General features: G+C 34.2%; 1 protein-coding gene across 1 annotated transcript in view; it reads left to right on the top strand.

Annotated features, from left to right (window-relative positions):
- Positions 1-17,479, top strand: part of PTPRB (protein tyrosine phosphatase receptor type B) — a 151,491-nt gene that overhangs the window by 54,890 nt on the left and 79,122 nt on the right. Inside the window, exons 8-11 of the mRNA XM_051962474.1 lie at positions 875-1,153; positions 6,156-6,440; positions 9,032-9,313; positions 11,632-11,898. Of these exons, the coding sequence (XP_051818434.1) occupies positions 875-1,153; positions 6,156-6,440; positions 9,032-9,313; positions 11,632-11,898 (1,113 nt within the window). The remainder of the gene's footprint in view (positions 1-874; positions 1,154-6,155; positions 6,441-9,031; positions 9,314-11,631; positions 11,899-17,479) is intronic.

Genomic DNA, 17,479 nt, shown 5'->3' with positions numbered 1-17,479 from the left:
GTGTGGATAGCCTTAGATTGAGTGAAAAGTATTTGAGGGAATTAGTCAAAAACATTTAATAAGTGCTTACTATGTTCTAAGCACTATGCTGAACATTGATGATTCCAAGAAAAGGGGCAAGAAATGGGGACAAAGAGAGAGAAAGAGAGAGACAGACAGACAGAGACAGAGAAAGAGACAGAGAGAGGCAGAGATACAGAGACAGAGACACAAAAAGAAAGACAGACACAAAAACACAAAGACAGAGAGAGGGAGACAGACAGAGATAAGGAGAGAGACAGATATAATTATTTTCAGGATAGAGAAAATATAAAACTTTGTACATAAGTTAGAACTCCAACTACAACCAGTCAAATAAAATGTTTTATTCATTAGAAATACCAATTTGTCTTCCACTAACATCCCTATTCTGAGTACCTCATCATGGTGGGAAAATAACCTTAAGTTCTTCTAATCCATGACAACAATTTATAAGATATGCCGGCTCTGAGAAAACTGGAAAAACTCCAAATACCAGCCTATATATCTCTTTTCTGAGACCTACACTTGCCAAGTTTAGAAAAAGCATATCACCAAAGGAACTGAAGGCAACAGAAGGAAGTGACTTGCCTAAGATCACCAGCTAGTAAGGATCTGAGGCCAGAGTTGAACACATGAAGATGAGTCTTCCTGACTCCAGGCCTCATTCTCTATCCACTGCATTATCTTTTATGTGCATAAAATAAAATGCACAGTTACAAAGAAAACCAACTATATGAAATGTAGTTATCAAGATATTGTTTTAAAGTAAATTCACAGACCCCAGATTAAGAATTCCTACAATACTGGCACAATCCTGTCAATCTCAGTCTCTTCTTTGTTACTTTCTTCACAGTTCCCTTACCTCCTGCAAGGTTTGAGGTTGATATGGACAAGACCACTTCCACAAGCTTGCACGTTTGGTGGACCCCATCTTTAGGAAAGATTGATTCGTATGAGCTACAGTTGTTCAATGATAAGAACCAGAAAATCCAGAGGACTGTAATTCCAGAAAATACTTTACAAAATGAAAATGTGTTTTCCAATCTCACTGCTGGTAGCAAATATTATTTTGCCATTCAAGCTATTTCTGGAAATAAAAGTAGCTCTGCAATTCACATCAGTGGATCTACCGGTAAGAGCTGTCTATATGTTATTAAATATTAAGTGCTCAGAATCATATAACATTAGGTAGGTAAGGGAGCGCATTCACATTATTTATAGAGGAAGTAACTGGGGCAAAAAGAAATTAAGTTTTATGAAGCCACCCTTCCAGTTAGTATGATCTCTGCCTCAGGCTTTGACATTTCTCCCAAACGCCAACCCTATGTCTCTAACTATCTTCACTGATGTATCAAATTCAGTATATCCAAAATCCAAACACCTGCTCTTTATTATAATATCTAATCTCATATGTTTGAAACCCCAATGCTATCTTGGTTTCTGACCCAAACAATAACTTTGGGAGAGCGGTGTTATTTTTTAATCCCATTTTGCAGATGAAAAAATGAAGCAGAAGTGTCACTCAGCTAGTAAATGTTTGAGGCAAGTCTTCCTAGCTCCCAAGTTCAGCACTGTATCCAATGTGCCACCTTCTAGGTGAGAGAGTTTCTTCCCTCCCCTTCTTCCTATCTATTAAATTCTTATCTCTCTGGTACTCAATTCGAATGTCATCTTTTCCAGATCTTTCTTGCTTCACACTTTACCCAAAACTTTAGTTGCACTAATTTTAACATAGTGTTTCAAATATTAATTATTGACCCTTTCCCATATCCTCTATTCAATCAAAATAGCAATAATAATAGTTAACATTTTACATATTACTTCTTGTACTTTCTATTATATGGACCTCTTTTTCTCTTTATTTCTCTCATTTATTTTTTTCCCTCGTTCCCCCTTTACTCCCTCCTTTATCTCCCTACTTTATTCTTTTTTCCCCTTTCTTCCAGTTCTTATTTATGCTTGCCTCCCATAAATATTCCTCATGTAGGTCTTTGTTATAAAAACTATTTTCTATATTTTATAATGATTGTAACTTTAGAAAGCTTTTGTAGTGCTTGCTGTATAAAAAAAACAAATTTTTTTTAGTATATTCATACAAAAACAAAAATGCAGCTGTCACTACAGAGATCTTCTAAATTGCTACCATTAAATGATAGAAAAATAATAGTTTATATTAGAAATTCGTCTAGCTGAATAATAGCTATAGTGGTCATAAGTATGAACTAAGAATGTTAACATAATATCTTACTATATGATGCTTCTAACAACTTCCTGGAAGTAATCCTGGATTCTTAATAATCATGGCAGGGCATAATCTCTAGCAGGTTCTATAATCCTAAAAAGCTTCAGGTATGGCTCCAGCATTAAAGGAGTCTTTGTTCTGAAGACTAACTAAGCAACTAAGGTAAGGCATATCACCAATAAAATAGTCATTTATTGTTGAATTATTTGGCCATGACAACCAATAAAACAAAGAAAAATGTAAAATGCCTTTTAGTCTTAGATAACCCTTTCCATTTCTGGATCTTCTGGATGTCTTAAGCTATCCATAAACAATTTGCCTCATGAGATGATAAATTTCAGCCACTTATCCAATAGATGTATTGTAGAAAGAGATCAATTTAACATTTTTTGTCATAAATAAAAAAAGAAGGAAGTTGAAAACTAAATGGTAGGCTGATTTATAGGTACTCCATGGAGAGGCAAAGAAAGCCAGAGGATGCTGATGTTCTCATCTGGCTAAACTGGATTCTAGATACCCTACCCAGATTCATTACCCCTCTCAATCCCCATCTATCACTTACATACTCTTTCATCTCTGGTTTTTTTTTTTAAATTAAATACCCCAAAACAGGAGAAACATTGTTTCATGGAATATTTGGTCATAGATATTTACAAGAAGTTTATACATTATCCATTGTTAAAGATGAAGAGATAAAGAAATTCTACAAAGATCTTGGACAAGACACACCAAATTAAATCAGTAAACTTCAATAACTGTTACTTTAACTCAAAGGAGGAAAAAGATGAAAATGGAAAAAAATATATATTAGAAAGTATGATTCAGGGGCAGCTAGGTGGTACAGTGGATAGAGCCCCAGTCCTAAAGTTAGGAGGACCTGAGTTCAAATCTGGTTTCAAGCACTTAACACGTCCTAGTTGTGTGACCTTGGGCAAGTCACTTAACCTCGATTGCCTCAGCCAAAAAAAAAGAAAGAATGAAAGAAAGAATTATTCAGTTGCACATGTTTAACATATATTGGATTACTAGCCATCTAGGGGAGAAAGTGGGGGGAAGGGAGAGAGAAAAAAAGATTTGGACCACAAGGTTTTGCAAGAGTGAATGTTGAAGACTATTTGTACATGTGTTTTGAAAAGAAAAATCTTTATATATATATATATTTTTTTCCTGAATCATACTTTCATATATATATATATATATATATATATATGAAAGTATGATTCAGGAAAAATGAGAAAATGAGAAAGACAAAAGACTTATAGATATCCCAGAAATCTCATACTTTGAATCATCAATATTTTCTTTAGGAAAATAATTGGTAGTCTTTGGATATGATAAGTACCAAACAATACCATAAAGAGGAAATAGATATTTTGACAGACAGGAAAAATTTATTATTGATGTGGAAGATATCTTTAAGTTAGCTATTTGTATACAGCCAGATGATTATCTTTTCAGAGTTAATATTTTAGTAAAAAGGAAGAAAAACTTATAAAAATGAGGAAAACATGGCATACAATTGAAACAACTCAGTATGGAACTATTAAAAGAAGTAATTGACAATCAAAATTGGGAAATGGAAACAAAATCACATTGACAACAAATATAATAGTCTTATTTTGAAAAATTAACTAATATGAATTACTGGCATTAATAAAGAAGATCAAAAGAATTGACACTTTGACTTACTTGTTAAAAAGAGATGGTGGCTAAAGGCAATACCAATATAGAATGTAAACTTATTTGCAAAATCTTATGAAGGAAGAAAACAGAAGATTCTGAGCAGTGACATTTCAAAGGTCAATGAGAAATGAAGGGTAAAATCAGTTCATGAAAGCTTGACAATATATCCAACTAGAAGGAAAATAGAAAATATTTGTAAAAATTATTATAACAAATTGTTTTCTCCATCAAAAATTGGTGAAATCACTGCACCATCACAGTTCCACATATATTTAAAGGGAAAAGAGAAAAGCACTTTAAAAGAACAATTAAAAGAACATCTTATATATGTAATATGTACAAGAGATTTGAATTAAAGGCAAGGCAATCACAAAAGCCTTAAGAGATTGAGATACAAAGTAAATAAAAAGAGGGGAGAAGAAAAAAGATGTAAAAAAGTTCTCTGACCCTTTTAATACCACCAAAAAGCCAACTGAGAGAACATCAAGATTAATCACTAATACATGTCTATTTTACCATTTGCACGAAATCTTTACAAAAGTTATACACAAATCAAAGGAGAAAGATGATATTCAATAACTGACCACATATTTCCCATTCCCATAATTAAATGAAAGAGTAGTGAGTATAATATAGTATTAGCATATTAAGTTGTAATATAGGAGTGATTATAATTATAATATAGGAATATATTTAGTGAAAAAATAATATGATTTGGTAGGGTAAAATATCAATCTAAAGGTCTTTTTTATTTTCAGCAAGGTGGCTCCCACACAAATAAAAATCATCTAAGATCCCTTGGAAGACATAATAATATAAATAACTTTGTTTAATGACTCTCTGATCATAAATAGGAAGACAAGTCATAAAATGGCAAAATATATGCTTACCAAAAAATTTACCACTTTACTTGCTATAGGAGTTCCAGTACATAATCCAAGTTGAAGAAGAATTTCTAATACTTCTTAGGTCTTCCTGATACTTTTTGATTGCATCAAGCCCCAAAACTTTGCACAGACTCCTATAAGACATCTCTAGTGGCTCAGAATAATTTGGCCTGATCATCTACACAGGAGAGACCACTAGCCTGTCACTACCTAGCTTACAAAATGCCCCTGGGTGGTTAACCTACAGAATTTGTCCATTGATATGTGTATCTGCAATAAGAAAGGACGGATAAACAACTGGGCACAGATTTGAACAAGAAGAGGAGACAAGGCTGAACCCCCCTTAAAAAATTGCTGATCTCTTCTATTTGACCTCAATCTTTCAAAAAAAAAAAAAAAAAAGCAAAGGTCCCTGTTTTTAATACTAACATTCTAATAGTGTTATTTTGTGGCTGTTAGATATAGAATTTAATAGTCTCTGAAAAATGATGTTACAGATGTTAGTGGAAAGGCACCCAGCAGACTGAACACATAAGCAATTAATAACTTTGAAGAAAAACAGAAATAAGACATGTCATCAAGAAATTAAGGATGTAACGGGAAGAAAAGATAGATTAGAAAGGGAAAGGGATAAAAAACAGAAGCCAGGTTATCCCATTGGTACTCTTGCAATATCAAGGAAAATAAAGGAAGGCTTCTACTATGTTGGGTTAATCAAACCTTTATGGAAGGACATAGATAAGAACTGCAGAAGGTGAGCTGGCATGAATGAGCTGTGATTTATTTTGTTGGAAGAAACTTTCAAATCAGTAAGATTATAAATCCATTTGAGTACTTGATGATATGTTAACACAATTTTATGTAAAAGAAATTTCAATGCAAGGCAGATCTTTCCTGGACCTCATCCATTACTTAGCTCCTGATAAACTTTCATAAGGAGGTGGTTTCATTTATAAAATTTTACTCTTATTATTGCAAAGTTTATTAACAATATGAATAATTCACATTTTTATAGTACTTTAAGATTCATAAAATAAATTCTACTGAGAAACTTTATGAAGTATATAGCACAAATATTATTATCCCCATTTTACAGATAGTGGAAACTGAAGTCCTATAGGCATGAAAATAGTGTTATAGATGAGATTCATTCCAGTGTCCTTATTTTTAAGTGTTGTTTTCTTGCTGAAAATCCTAAATTATTCAGTTACACAGTTGCACAGTTGAGATCTCAGGCAAGCATAAATAAATGTATGTTCTATATGTCTCTTGTACATAGAAATTATGATTTCTGACCCATTGTACCTGTCTTTTTCCTCCAGTACCATTTCCAGTTAAAGCTATCCAAACCTACCCCAAGACTGATACTCTCCAAGTGTCCTGGTCCTTAGGTGCTGGAAATGTGGATCAATATAGAGTGATATTACTGGAGAAAGGGAGAACAGTTTACAACATCAGTACACAAAAGCATGTTAATACCTATACTTTTCATGGACTGAGCCCAGGCCATCTCTACAATCTCACAATTGTAACTGAAGCAGCAGGGCTACAAAACTACAAGTCTAAATTAATTAGGACAGGTAAGTCCGAAGTTATGTGTCTCTTATGTGAACACTTCTAATGTATAGATGCTCTCATATCAGTCTGTAGGTTCTCCCTCTGCCCACTTTTTCACATCCTTCTTTCATCTTTTAGTATCCCTTCCATAAGTACCCAATCACCTTATGCTACCTCTTGGATGACCCAGGGTCCTCCTCTATAGCATTCTACTTTTTCTGGTTTTCATCTGAAAGCATCTCCCAAACTTCACTTTCCTTTATAATCCTATGTATTTATTCAATTTAAAACATTGTTCTAAGAAAGGAGTACATAGACTTTATCAAGTTGCCAAAGGAATCCATGATACATTTTTTTTTCAAATTAAGAGCCCTATTTTAAGAACCTCCCCTGCCAAGAAGGACCTTGTCTTTCCATGTTCATCATAGTCTGGGCATAATAAGCATTTGTGCCCACTGTGGCACAGCATCTAATGATTTCCTCTAAAGGAGCATCTTTGTCTAGCCCCCATATAATTCTTTTGCAAACCTCATTGGCATTTTCCTTAGCCAAATGTTTAGTCATTATTTCTGTTGCTGCATTGTCTCCGATGGTTCTTATTACAGCTGTTTGTAAACGTCCCACAAAATCTGCAAAAGGTTCATTGGGACCTTGCTCTATTTTTGTGAAAGCATTATTTCCATCTTTCTGTCCAGGGAGAGAATTCCAAGCTTTTATGGCAGCCTTAGAAATTTGCTCATAGACTGTTATGGGATAATAAATCTGTTCTGAACTCTCTGCATACTGACCTTCACCAGCTAGTTGGTCAAAAGTGATTTGTACAACAGCTCCTTTTTGCCTATTGCGTTGGCTTGAATCCTACATAATTCATGAAACTCCGAAAGCCACAATAAATTTTGTCCCGGTTCTAGACAAGTTTTTGTTATGGATTTCCAGTCATTCGGGGTTAGGATTTCATTAGACAAATTATCCAGTAACATCTTCACATAAGATGATGTAGCCCCATAAAGAGTGCAACCCTTTTTCAAATCTTTAATTTTTCCCAAATTAAAAGGAGTGTATTTTCTCTCTTTTTGACCTGAGGAGTTGAGCTCTTCAATCACAGGATATGCATTTATAAAATCAGATATATCTTCTCCTTCATTTTTTGCTTTAATTAATGCTTTTTCTAATCTTGTCAAATTCTGCTTTACAGGAGAAGCTGACTGTGTTTCTGTCTCTCTCCCTCCCCCTTGTTCCACCCATGAAGGGTTAATTGCGGGGGGAGGGTCATGAGATGTGGAATCACCTAATTCCTCCTGCTGTGAAGTATCATACTCAGAATTGTAATTAACTCCATTCTCATCTGATTCGTCCTCCTTTTCACCTAGTAAAGTTGGCACTTTTTCCTCCTGTACTTTCCTTTTCATCATTCTATCACTTAAATAACTTCTTATAGCCAATTGTATTACATTATATGTATTAATTATTGAGTTAGGCCCATTTTTATCATAGAATTGACAAAGATCCTCTCCAACCAATTTCCATTCATTTAGATCTAATTCCTTATCAAGAGAGAAACAAGGACATATGTCCTTTACAGTTTGTAAAAATTCAGTGATTTGCTGTAAACTTATAATTAAACCTTGGCTTTCCATAACATTAATAATGCTCTCTAAACATTTTCCTTGAACAGAAACAGGCTGTTTTCTAAATATCTGTCCCATCTTAGCTGAAATTCTACTTTAACTCTTCTAACAAAATTTCTTTGTTGCACTCACCCTAATTTCTGGTTGAAGTTTTTTCCACTGGATCAGGATCAGAGGCTTTTCCACTTGAATCAGGATCGGAGCTTTTCCACTGAAATCCACTGAGGGGTCTGTTTGTCCCACGTTCAGGGCGCCAAAATGTTGTGATCTTTTTCTTCTCAAAACACAGCCAGGTGATAAAAGTTCAGATCTTTTATTATCCCAATATAGCCCGGTTAGCTTAGAGGCCTATCTCTCTGCTTGGTTCCAAGAGCTCTCTCCGAATGTCTTTAAATCCAAAGGTCTGGTCCTTCAGCCTCTGCCTCTGCTTTCTTCAGCCTCCCCAGCTCCAGTCTTCATGTCATTCCGGTGAAATCTCGACTTATAGCGTCTTCCTCTCTCGAACTCTCCGACTGGCCCATTGGCCTATTTATGCTCCTTCCAGAGAGAGGGATTATGGGTAGTTCTACTTAGTACCTTGTTTCAGGTTCTGCCCAAAACATCTTTTTGTAAGATTAGATCAACTCTAACTACTTAGCAGTTAGTAAGGATTCCAACACTTCCTGAGTTCAAATCTGACTTCACTTACTTGTTGTGACCTTAGGCAAGTCACTTTACCCTGCTGAGCTCAGTTTCCTCCTCTGTCAAATGATGGGAAAAGGAAATGGCAAACTACTTGTATATCTCTGCTAAGAGAATTCTAAATGGGATCACAAAATGTACAAAACTACTTAAATGACTGAACAACTACAAAAGCTTATGCTTTCACATTAAAATCAACCCCACACTAGCTTGCTGGATTGGAATATTCTTATGGATGGAAGAGAGAAGTGTACAGATTTGGGCATCCTATCAACTTCTCATCAATCAATGAATATTCTCATCATTTCATGCTTGCCACTTACCAACATGGTTTTCTTTTGTTTTTCCCATAGTGCCACAGCCTGTTGTACAGCTCCGAGTAAAGCATGCCAATGAATCCTCTCTGAGCATCATGTGGTTGACCCCTGTATCCGAGTGGGATAAATATGTCATTTCACTGGCAGACAGGGATCTCACACTTATCCATAAGGCATTATTCAAAGAAGCCAAAGAATTCACTTTCACAGACCTAGTGCCTGGAAGAAAGTATGTTGCTACAGTCACCAGCATCAGTGGAGATTTGAGAAATTCAACATGGGTAGAAGGAAGAACAGGTATTTTCCTTCAAGAAATTTTAATTCAATTCAAAGAAAACAAAAGAACCCACATTTTTTGCCTTTGGGAAATTTAAGCCCAGTGATGTATATGCTACATACCAATTAGATACCTTAGTTATGAAGTATTACAAGACGGAATTTCATTTTATAAAAGATTTGGGAGTCTTAATGGATTACAAGTCAATGTCAGTCAATAAGATGAAATAAGCAGTTTGGGGGCCCAATAAGGTGACATTACCTGTCCTTATTAGACCTCAGTTACCAAAGTGTTGGGTTCAGTTCTTGCTTTCTTATTAAAGGGTTAAGGAGTTGACTAGAAAAGGGGATTATGGAAGAGAGAAAATGCAGACCTAAAAATAAAATAGAACTGAATTAAATTTAAAAATTAAGAACAAATTTGCCATTTTGTAACTTCTACTAGTAGTTCCTAATAATGAAGTTTGTTGCTATTCAGTCATTATTTTTCAGTCAATGCAGCAATCAGGATGGTGAAGAGACTTTAAATTGTTCCTTGTGAGAATCAATTGAAGTAACCTGGGAAGAGGAGTTAGCCTGAAAAACAGAAGACTTAGGAGATAGAATAGCCTTCACATTATTCTCATATGCCCTCCTTTTGGCTCTCCTAGCAATAGGTTAAACATTAGGCTTTTTTTTATTCCAAAAATCATTTTTGGACAGCTAGGTGAAGCAATGGTTAGAGTGTCAGGCATCTTCCTGAGCTCAAATCTGACCACAGATACTTACTAGCCATGTAACCCTGGGCAAATAACTTAACCCTGTTTGTCTCAGTTTCCTCAGCTGTAAAATGAGTTAGAGAAGGAAATAGCAAAGGATTCAAGTGTCTTTGCTGAGGAAATCCCAAGGAAATTTTGAGACCTTCTATTTTTACAGATGAGGAAACAGATGCAGAGAGGCTAAGTGATTGCCAGTATCACAGCTACTGAGTGTCTGGAGGCAAATTTGAACCCAGATCTTACATTACTTTTAAATTTAAATTAATTAGGTTTTAAATTTAAGTTAAATAGGTTAAATGCTATCAAAAGTATAGCTGCTCACTTCAGAGGTGGAGATCCAGATCACTTACTTGAGAAAAATTTTAGAATTCTAAGAAAATCACTATGCCATTCTGTACACAATGGTAATCCTCTTATAAATACTTCTGCCAAGAATCCTTATCTTTGGAAAAGAATATACCAAGATGCCATTCCCTTTCTACCTCAGATGGAAAGAGTTTTTATTGATAGATGCTAATTAATAGAGAGGGAATGCAGAGTTGGGAGAAATTGTGAGCCCATGATAATTGCCAATTCTCTGAGGTATGGGCTAGCATAAATATTTGCTATCCTGACACAGTTTGCTGACATAAACAATAATCTCTGGGGTCAACTAGGTGGCTCAATGGATAGTGCACTGACCCTGTAGTGATGAGGACTTGAATTCAAGTTTGGCCTCAAAAACTTACTAGCTATGTGACCCTGGGGAAGTCAACCTCAATTGCCTCAAAAAACTACATAAACAAACAAAAAAAAAACATTAAATCAATACTCCCTTTGATCACTTAATGCTTTTTTCCACATAAGATACAAATCAAATACTTACTGATAATAAATCATAATTTTGTGACCTCTATATTAGGTAATGAAATCTGGGGTCATAACCTACAATTTAAGAAGCTAAGCCATAGATAAAGAAATCCTTCAACTTTCAGGTGGGGAGGACCTCATTTACTTTGGTTCATCACATAGCTCTGAGTGGTTATGAGTTCTAATGTGGCAAGAAATGGGAAGAAATACCACTCAAACCATCATGTCTATGCTTATCTATTTATATACTGTATCCCCCAAAAGATTATATTGGTTCTTTGAAATCAGGGTTGTTTTCTGTTTTGTCTTTGTGTCCCCAGGGTCTTCTAAAGTGATTGTAGATAGCAGGTATCTAATAAATGCTTATCAGATTCTATTGAGTTGTTGGGTAAGGAGGTTTTGCACAAAAGTGCTTTCATTACTTGAGCTCTGTTTTTAATTTAAGATCACTCCTAATACATGCACCTTCTAGCTTTTGAAGCTTAAATCATTTTTATTTCGCCCAATATAAGCAACATTCAGTTGTAGAAAAGCCTTCTCTGCAGAAACTGGCTTTCCATATGCTATAGGAATTGAAATTATAAGTCTAGAGCAGAGAATTTAATTTTAGTGCTTTTAAGTTTGTCTCCAATTTTAACCATTTTATTTTGTTGTTGAACTTCTTCGGGGGTGACTAAATGACATTTGTTTTTTCTTCTCTTTGTTTTATGTAATTTTTTTCTTTTGTTTCAGTGCCTGCTCAAGTGACTGGTTTGAATGTGTTCAATCAAGGGACAACCAATAGTTTATTCACCAACTGGACTAGAGCACAAGGAGATATTGAGTTCTACCAAGTTTTACTAATCCATGAAAATGTTGTTATTAAAAATGATAGTGTGTCCAGTGAGATCAGTAGCTATAGCTTCCACTCACTCAAGCCTGGTAGCCTCTATTCAGTGGTGGTTACTACATTCAGTGGAGGGATATCTTCCCGACAAATGGTGGGAGAGGGACAAACAGGTAAGAGAAAGAAAAAAAAAAGTTTGTGAACTATATAGATCTGAGCTAAAAAGATCTGAAACTATTATAGTAAAGAAATATTTTTCTAAATCTTAAAATCCATCAAAAATACTACCATTGTCCCACAATCTCTGCAAAATAATGATGATGATGATGATAAGAAACTAAAAAAATATCCTTGAGCTGATATCGGAACTATTCAAGAGAGATCTGTAACCCTTAAAACAACTAGTTGCCAGTGAAGTAGTATAGTAAATAGAATGCAGGGCTTGAAGTCAGAAAGACCCGAATATAAATTCATCCTTAGATACTTATTCGCTGTGTTATCTTGATCTCTGTTTGCCTCAGTTTCCTTAACTATAAAATGGGAATAATAACAGCAACTGCTGCCCAAGGTTGTTGTATTTAATAAAATATTTGTAAAGGTTTTAGCACATAGTAACTGCCATATAGTTGTGCTATGTAAGTGCTATTATCATTATTTTTATTAAAGGAAATTATAAACTACTAGGTGGCTCAGTGGATAGAGTGCAGGGCCTGGAGCCTTGAAGATTCATCTTCCTGAGCTCAAATCTAATGTCAAACATTTATTAACCACATAGTCATAGCACAGAAGTATGACCTGCCCTCCTTTTAGCTCTCCTAGCATTTGCTCCTCAGCAAGTCATTAAACCTTGTTTGCCTCAATTTTCTCATCTGTAAAATAAGCTGGAGAAGAAAATGATAATCTACTCCAGTATCTCTGCCCCAAACTGGAGAAATACCTAAATGGGATTACAAAGAGTTAGGTATGTCTCAAAATGACTAAACAATAGGGTAAAGGAAGAGAGGGAGGAGGGTAAGGAGAGGAAAGGAAGAAGAATACATTGTATATTCTAAAAACCTTCAAAAAGAGTACCAAAAACCTTTTGTGAGGATTTGATAACCACTTGCTACTTCAAGTCATCCCAACCCAGCTTCTTTCCTTTGAATGTTTGTATTCCAACTGTCAGGAGAGTTGGATTTAAATAACTTCCAATTGCTGAGGTTACACATGTAATGAAATAAAGGGGTCTCTCTTAGGAGCAGTATCTTCATAATTTTTTTTGGCATTCTTTTGTGGCAATGATGTGGAAAGGGAGGTTGTCTACAACATATTTATCCAGAAGTAGAATCAGTAAAATTTTAAAATCACACACATTTAAATATATTTTTTCTGTACCATTCATAGAATAGAACTTCTCTATAGTTTCCAAACAATGCTTGAATAAGTTAGGGATTTATGTTCAGGCTTATTTAATTAAAAAAAAATCAACACTCTCTTAAGGAGAATTAATTTGCTTAGATTTTTAATAAGATATAAATTGCAGTTATGCCACATAGCCTCCCCTGACTCTTATCTCTGCTTCCCTTCCAAATCAAAGTTGGGATATTTTATATTTGTGCAATTTTAATCACCATCCTTCAGGCTTTCAAACATGCTTACAGTTATCAGTAACAGAGATAATCAATTGCTTTGTGAAGATGTGGCCTCTCATTTACCAGATTCATTCTTAAAGATCTCTCAACAATATTAGGTCAAGCCCTTAAAACAAAACATTTGGAAATAGCTCATTTTAAGCTTGGTATCAGACATTTCATTATATCTATAACCATTAAGCTAACAATAAACATTTAACATAGAACAAGGTTATTAAAGCGGCTAGAATATCAGTCTTAGAATCAAGGAAGACTCATCTTCAGATGCTCATTAGCTGAGTGACTCTGGCCAACTTAACACTTTACTCTTCAGTTTCCTCCTTAGTAAAATGATCTGGAAAAGGAAATAGCAAACCATTCCAGTATCTTTGCCAAGAAAATGCCAAATGACATCATGAAAAATTGGACATGGTTGAAACAACAGTGCAACAAAAAAAGTATAGAAAACTTCTATTTAACTACCTTTAGTAAATCATTAGTTATAATCCCCTTTTCTCTGAATCCCCTAAACTCTGAATTCCCCATCTTATTCCCCAAAAGGTCAGTTCAAGTTTCTGTCAACTCATACTACCAAATAGGTGAGTTCTTTTTTAAGTACTTTCTTAAGCATTACTCTTAGGAATCCTGATACTGGTTCAATATATTTGCTTCCCCATCACCTATTTTCTTCTGGTTATGGGTATGCACTCTCCTTTTCACCTATATTCTTAAGTCTGTCTTCACCTCTCATTTTGGTCCTTTAGTTTTTTCCATACTCTACATGACTGCCACAGTTTCTGCAATTTGTCTTCTTTAATCCATACATACCATCCACTTCTATTGTCTCTCTTGTCTTTCAGATAGCTCTCCATAAACCCTTAACCTTGTCCAGAGTAACAATGACCACATTCTTTCTGAATAGTCACGGCACAGAAGTATGACCTGTCATCCTTGTGGCTCTCTCTCCTAGCATTTACTTCTCAGAGCTTTTCATGGTATATATCTTAGGGCTTTTTTCTATCCCTTATGTGTGAGAAATGAAGATCAGCCAAATAATTTCATAACTATTAGAATTGTTTTGGTATGGCACATGTGTTACATATATGTATAAGTCATACATATATTGCAAACATGTTCCAGTTCTAAGGGTATAAGAAACAGATTTTTAAAAATTTAATATTGTATTTTTCCCCAATTACAAGGAAAAACAATTTTTAACATTTAAAATTTTTGAGATCCAAATTTTTTCTTTCACTCACACTCTTCCCCTCTCACTGAGAAGGCAAGCAATTTTATATAGGTTATATATTTGCAGTAATGCAAATCATTTTCATGCTAGTCATGTTGTGAAAGATAACACAGATCAAAAAAAGCCAAGAAATAAAGAAAGTAAAGAAAAAGTGTGTTTTAATCTGCATTCAGACTCTATCAGTTCTTTTTCTGGAAAAAAATAAACCTTCAGAACTGTTTTGGAACATTGTATTGCTGAAAAGAGCTAAATCACTCACAGTTAATCATCAAACAATATTGCTGTTACTATGTACAATATTCTTCTGGCTCTATTCATCTTATTTAAGCAACATATTCTTGATGAATCAGATTAATAGCCATTAACTCTCCCAAGAGATTAAATTAAACCAATTCAGAATATTTTGTCTCTAGTCAGAAGAAGATACATTCACTTATGCCCAGGCATCTAATCCAATTGTTTTTGCAGAGTTTTTACAACATATGGTACTATGAATTCCACCCCCTTTCTTGGAACTCTCTTCATTTAGCTTCCATGATCCCATACTTTGCTGAGTGGAAAGAAGACAAGATATAATTCAGGAGATCTTCTGTCTTATTCCAACTTTTTGATTGATTAGCTCTATAACTTTGAATAAGTCACTTAGTCACTTTAGAACTAGATTCAGAATACCCTATTTGTCCTAAACATATATATTTGCCAATATTGTATTTGCTTTTTTGGTCTGTTCATTATATCTATATATTTTTGGGATTTTTTGACTTATATTGAGATTTCAATTAAGAAAAACTTTAGACCTATTTCATATCAGCTATTTTAAGCCAAGTACCTCCACTTAATACTAGTACAATTATTTAAGCTTTTTTTGATGAATTCTGTGTTTATTCCTATTAAAATTCACCTTGTTAGTTTAGTTTCATCTTCCTATCCTTTTAAGAATTTTACATATCTTTTTTCAACACATTTTATGTTTCTCCTATCTTTCTGTCATGGATAAACTAAAAAGTCATACATAGAATCATAGAATCAAGGATTTAGAATTGGAAGGAAGCTTACAGGCCACTTAGTCTAATTCCCTCATTTTACAAATAAGAAAACTGAGGAACACAGTGATGATGTCACTTGCACAGGGTCATAGAAGCAATTATCCCTTGATCACATTACATATTAGATCCACCTCATTTTCCATTCACAATTCTTTTTATATATATAGCTTTTTATTTACAAGATATATACATGGGTAATTTTTCAGCATTGATAATTGCAAAACCTTTTGTTCCAACTTTTCCCCTCCTTTCCCTCACCTCCTCCCCCAGATAGCAGGTTGACCAGTACATGTTAAATATGTTAAAATATAAGTTAAATACAATATATGTATACATGTCCAAACAGTTATTTTGCTGTACAAAAAGAATCGGACTTTGAAATAGTGTACAATTAACCTGTGAAGGAAATAAAAAATGCAGGTGGACAAAAATAGAGGGATTGGGAATTCTATGTATGTGGTTCATAGTCATCTCCCAGAGTTCTTTCGCTGGGAGTAGCTGGTCCAGTTCCTTATTGCTCTAATGGAACTGATTTAGTTCATCTCATTGTTAAAGAGGGCTATGTCTATCAAAATTGATCATCACATAGTATTTTTGTTGAAGTATATCCATTCAAAATTCTTAATAATATCTTTTATGATATTTCTTGTGAACAAATCGCTAATGATGATAGTGTATAACCTACTTATATCTATCATGCATTTTTCCATTTATGAAGCAAACATAATGATGAAATAAAATACAGTTTTGATGCCTAAGAGTGAAAGAAGACAAATTAGAATGTGATACATGAAAGAGTCCCAGAATGTTAGAAAAAATCATGTACACAAGAATAGATATCGACATCAAGAACATTTCATATATAGATATCTTCCTATATCACAAGAAAAGATAGGAGGATATCATTATCTATTTACATTGAAAAACTATATGTTCATTTTCCAGCATCCTTCTGTATATGTGTTGATAGTAGGCTTAAGGAGCAAAGTAGACTAATTTATGCAAAAACAAACAAGAAGAATCATGAATGGGATTCTATTTTGTAACTTTTGGAGGAAAATGCAAACATTTGTTAGATAAGTTACTGAGATGTATGTAGTATATAGACAGTTGACCTTTGAGTCAAAGACCTAGATTTAAATTGTACTTAGGCAATGGTGTACTTATAAATATTTAACTATCGGTTCTCTTAGGGGAGGGAAGGGAAATATATGTTCAACACATATTAAGTTTCATTTTCATTAGTAACATTTTCCCACCGCTTTCTCAAATTTAAATGATCAATCAACAATAAATCAAGCCTTGATTCGTATTTGCTGATTTCTGAGATATAAATGCTCATGTTGAAAATTTAACAACACTGCTAAACTAGTACCAGCTGATTCTAGTCTTTGGCACATTATATGTGTATGACCCTGTTAAGTCACTTAACTTGTCTAGGCCTGAGTGTTCTCATCTATAAAATGAAAGAGTTGGAATTTGAGGTCCCTTCAGAGGTCCCTTCCACCTCTAAATCTATGGTAATATGACTTAGTGATTCTGGGAAAGTCACTTACTTAAAGTCACTGAAACTATAAATTGCAAAGAAGACCGCTTACTTGTATTAGTAAAGGAAGTTTTCTCATATAGAAATTCCATGTATTAGTGAAATCACAAGTGCAGTCCCTATTTCTATAAATATTGCTTGGTTGAATTGACCTTTTGTATCATGATAGTAACAGCTTCATTTTCTATAAATATTGAAAACATCTGAATTTTTCATGAAAAACACAATTCAAATATGCTGTAGAAAGTTAAGCTGACTTTTTCTGATAGGCAATGATAACAAAAATAAACTAATAAGCTGTTA

This window comes from Antechinus flavipes, chromosome 5 (assembly GCF_016432865.1).
Source record: "Antechinus flavipes isolate AdamAnt ecotype Samford, QLD, Australia chromosome 5, AdamAnt_v2, whole genome shotgun sequence".
Classification (NCBI taxonomy): domain Eukaryota; kingdom Metazoa; phylum Chordata; class Mammalia; order Dasyuromorphia; family Dasyuridae; genus Antechinus; species Antechinus flavipes.
The sequence above is the reverse complement of the archived record's forward strand: the minus strand, read 5'-3'. Positions and strand labels throughout refer to the sequence as shown.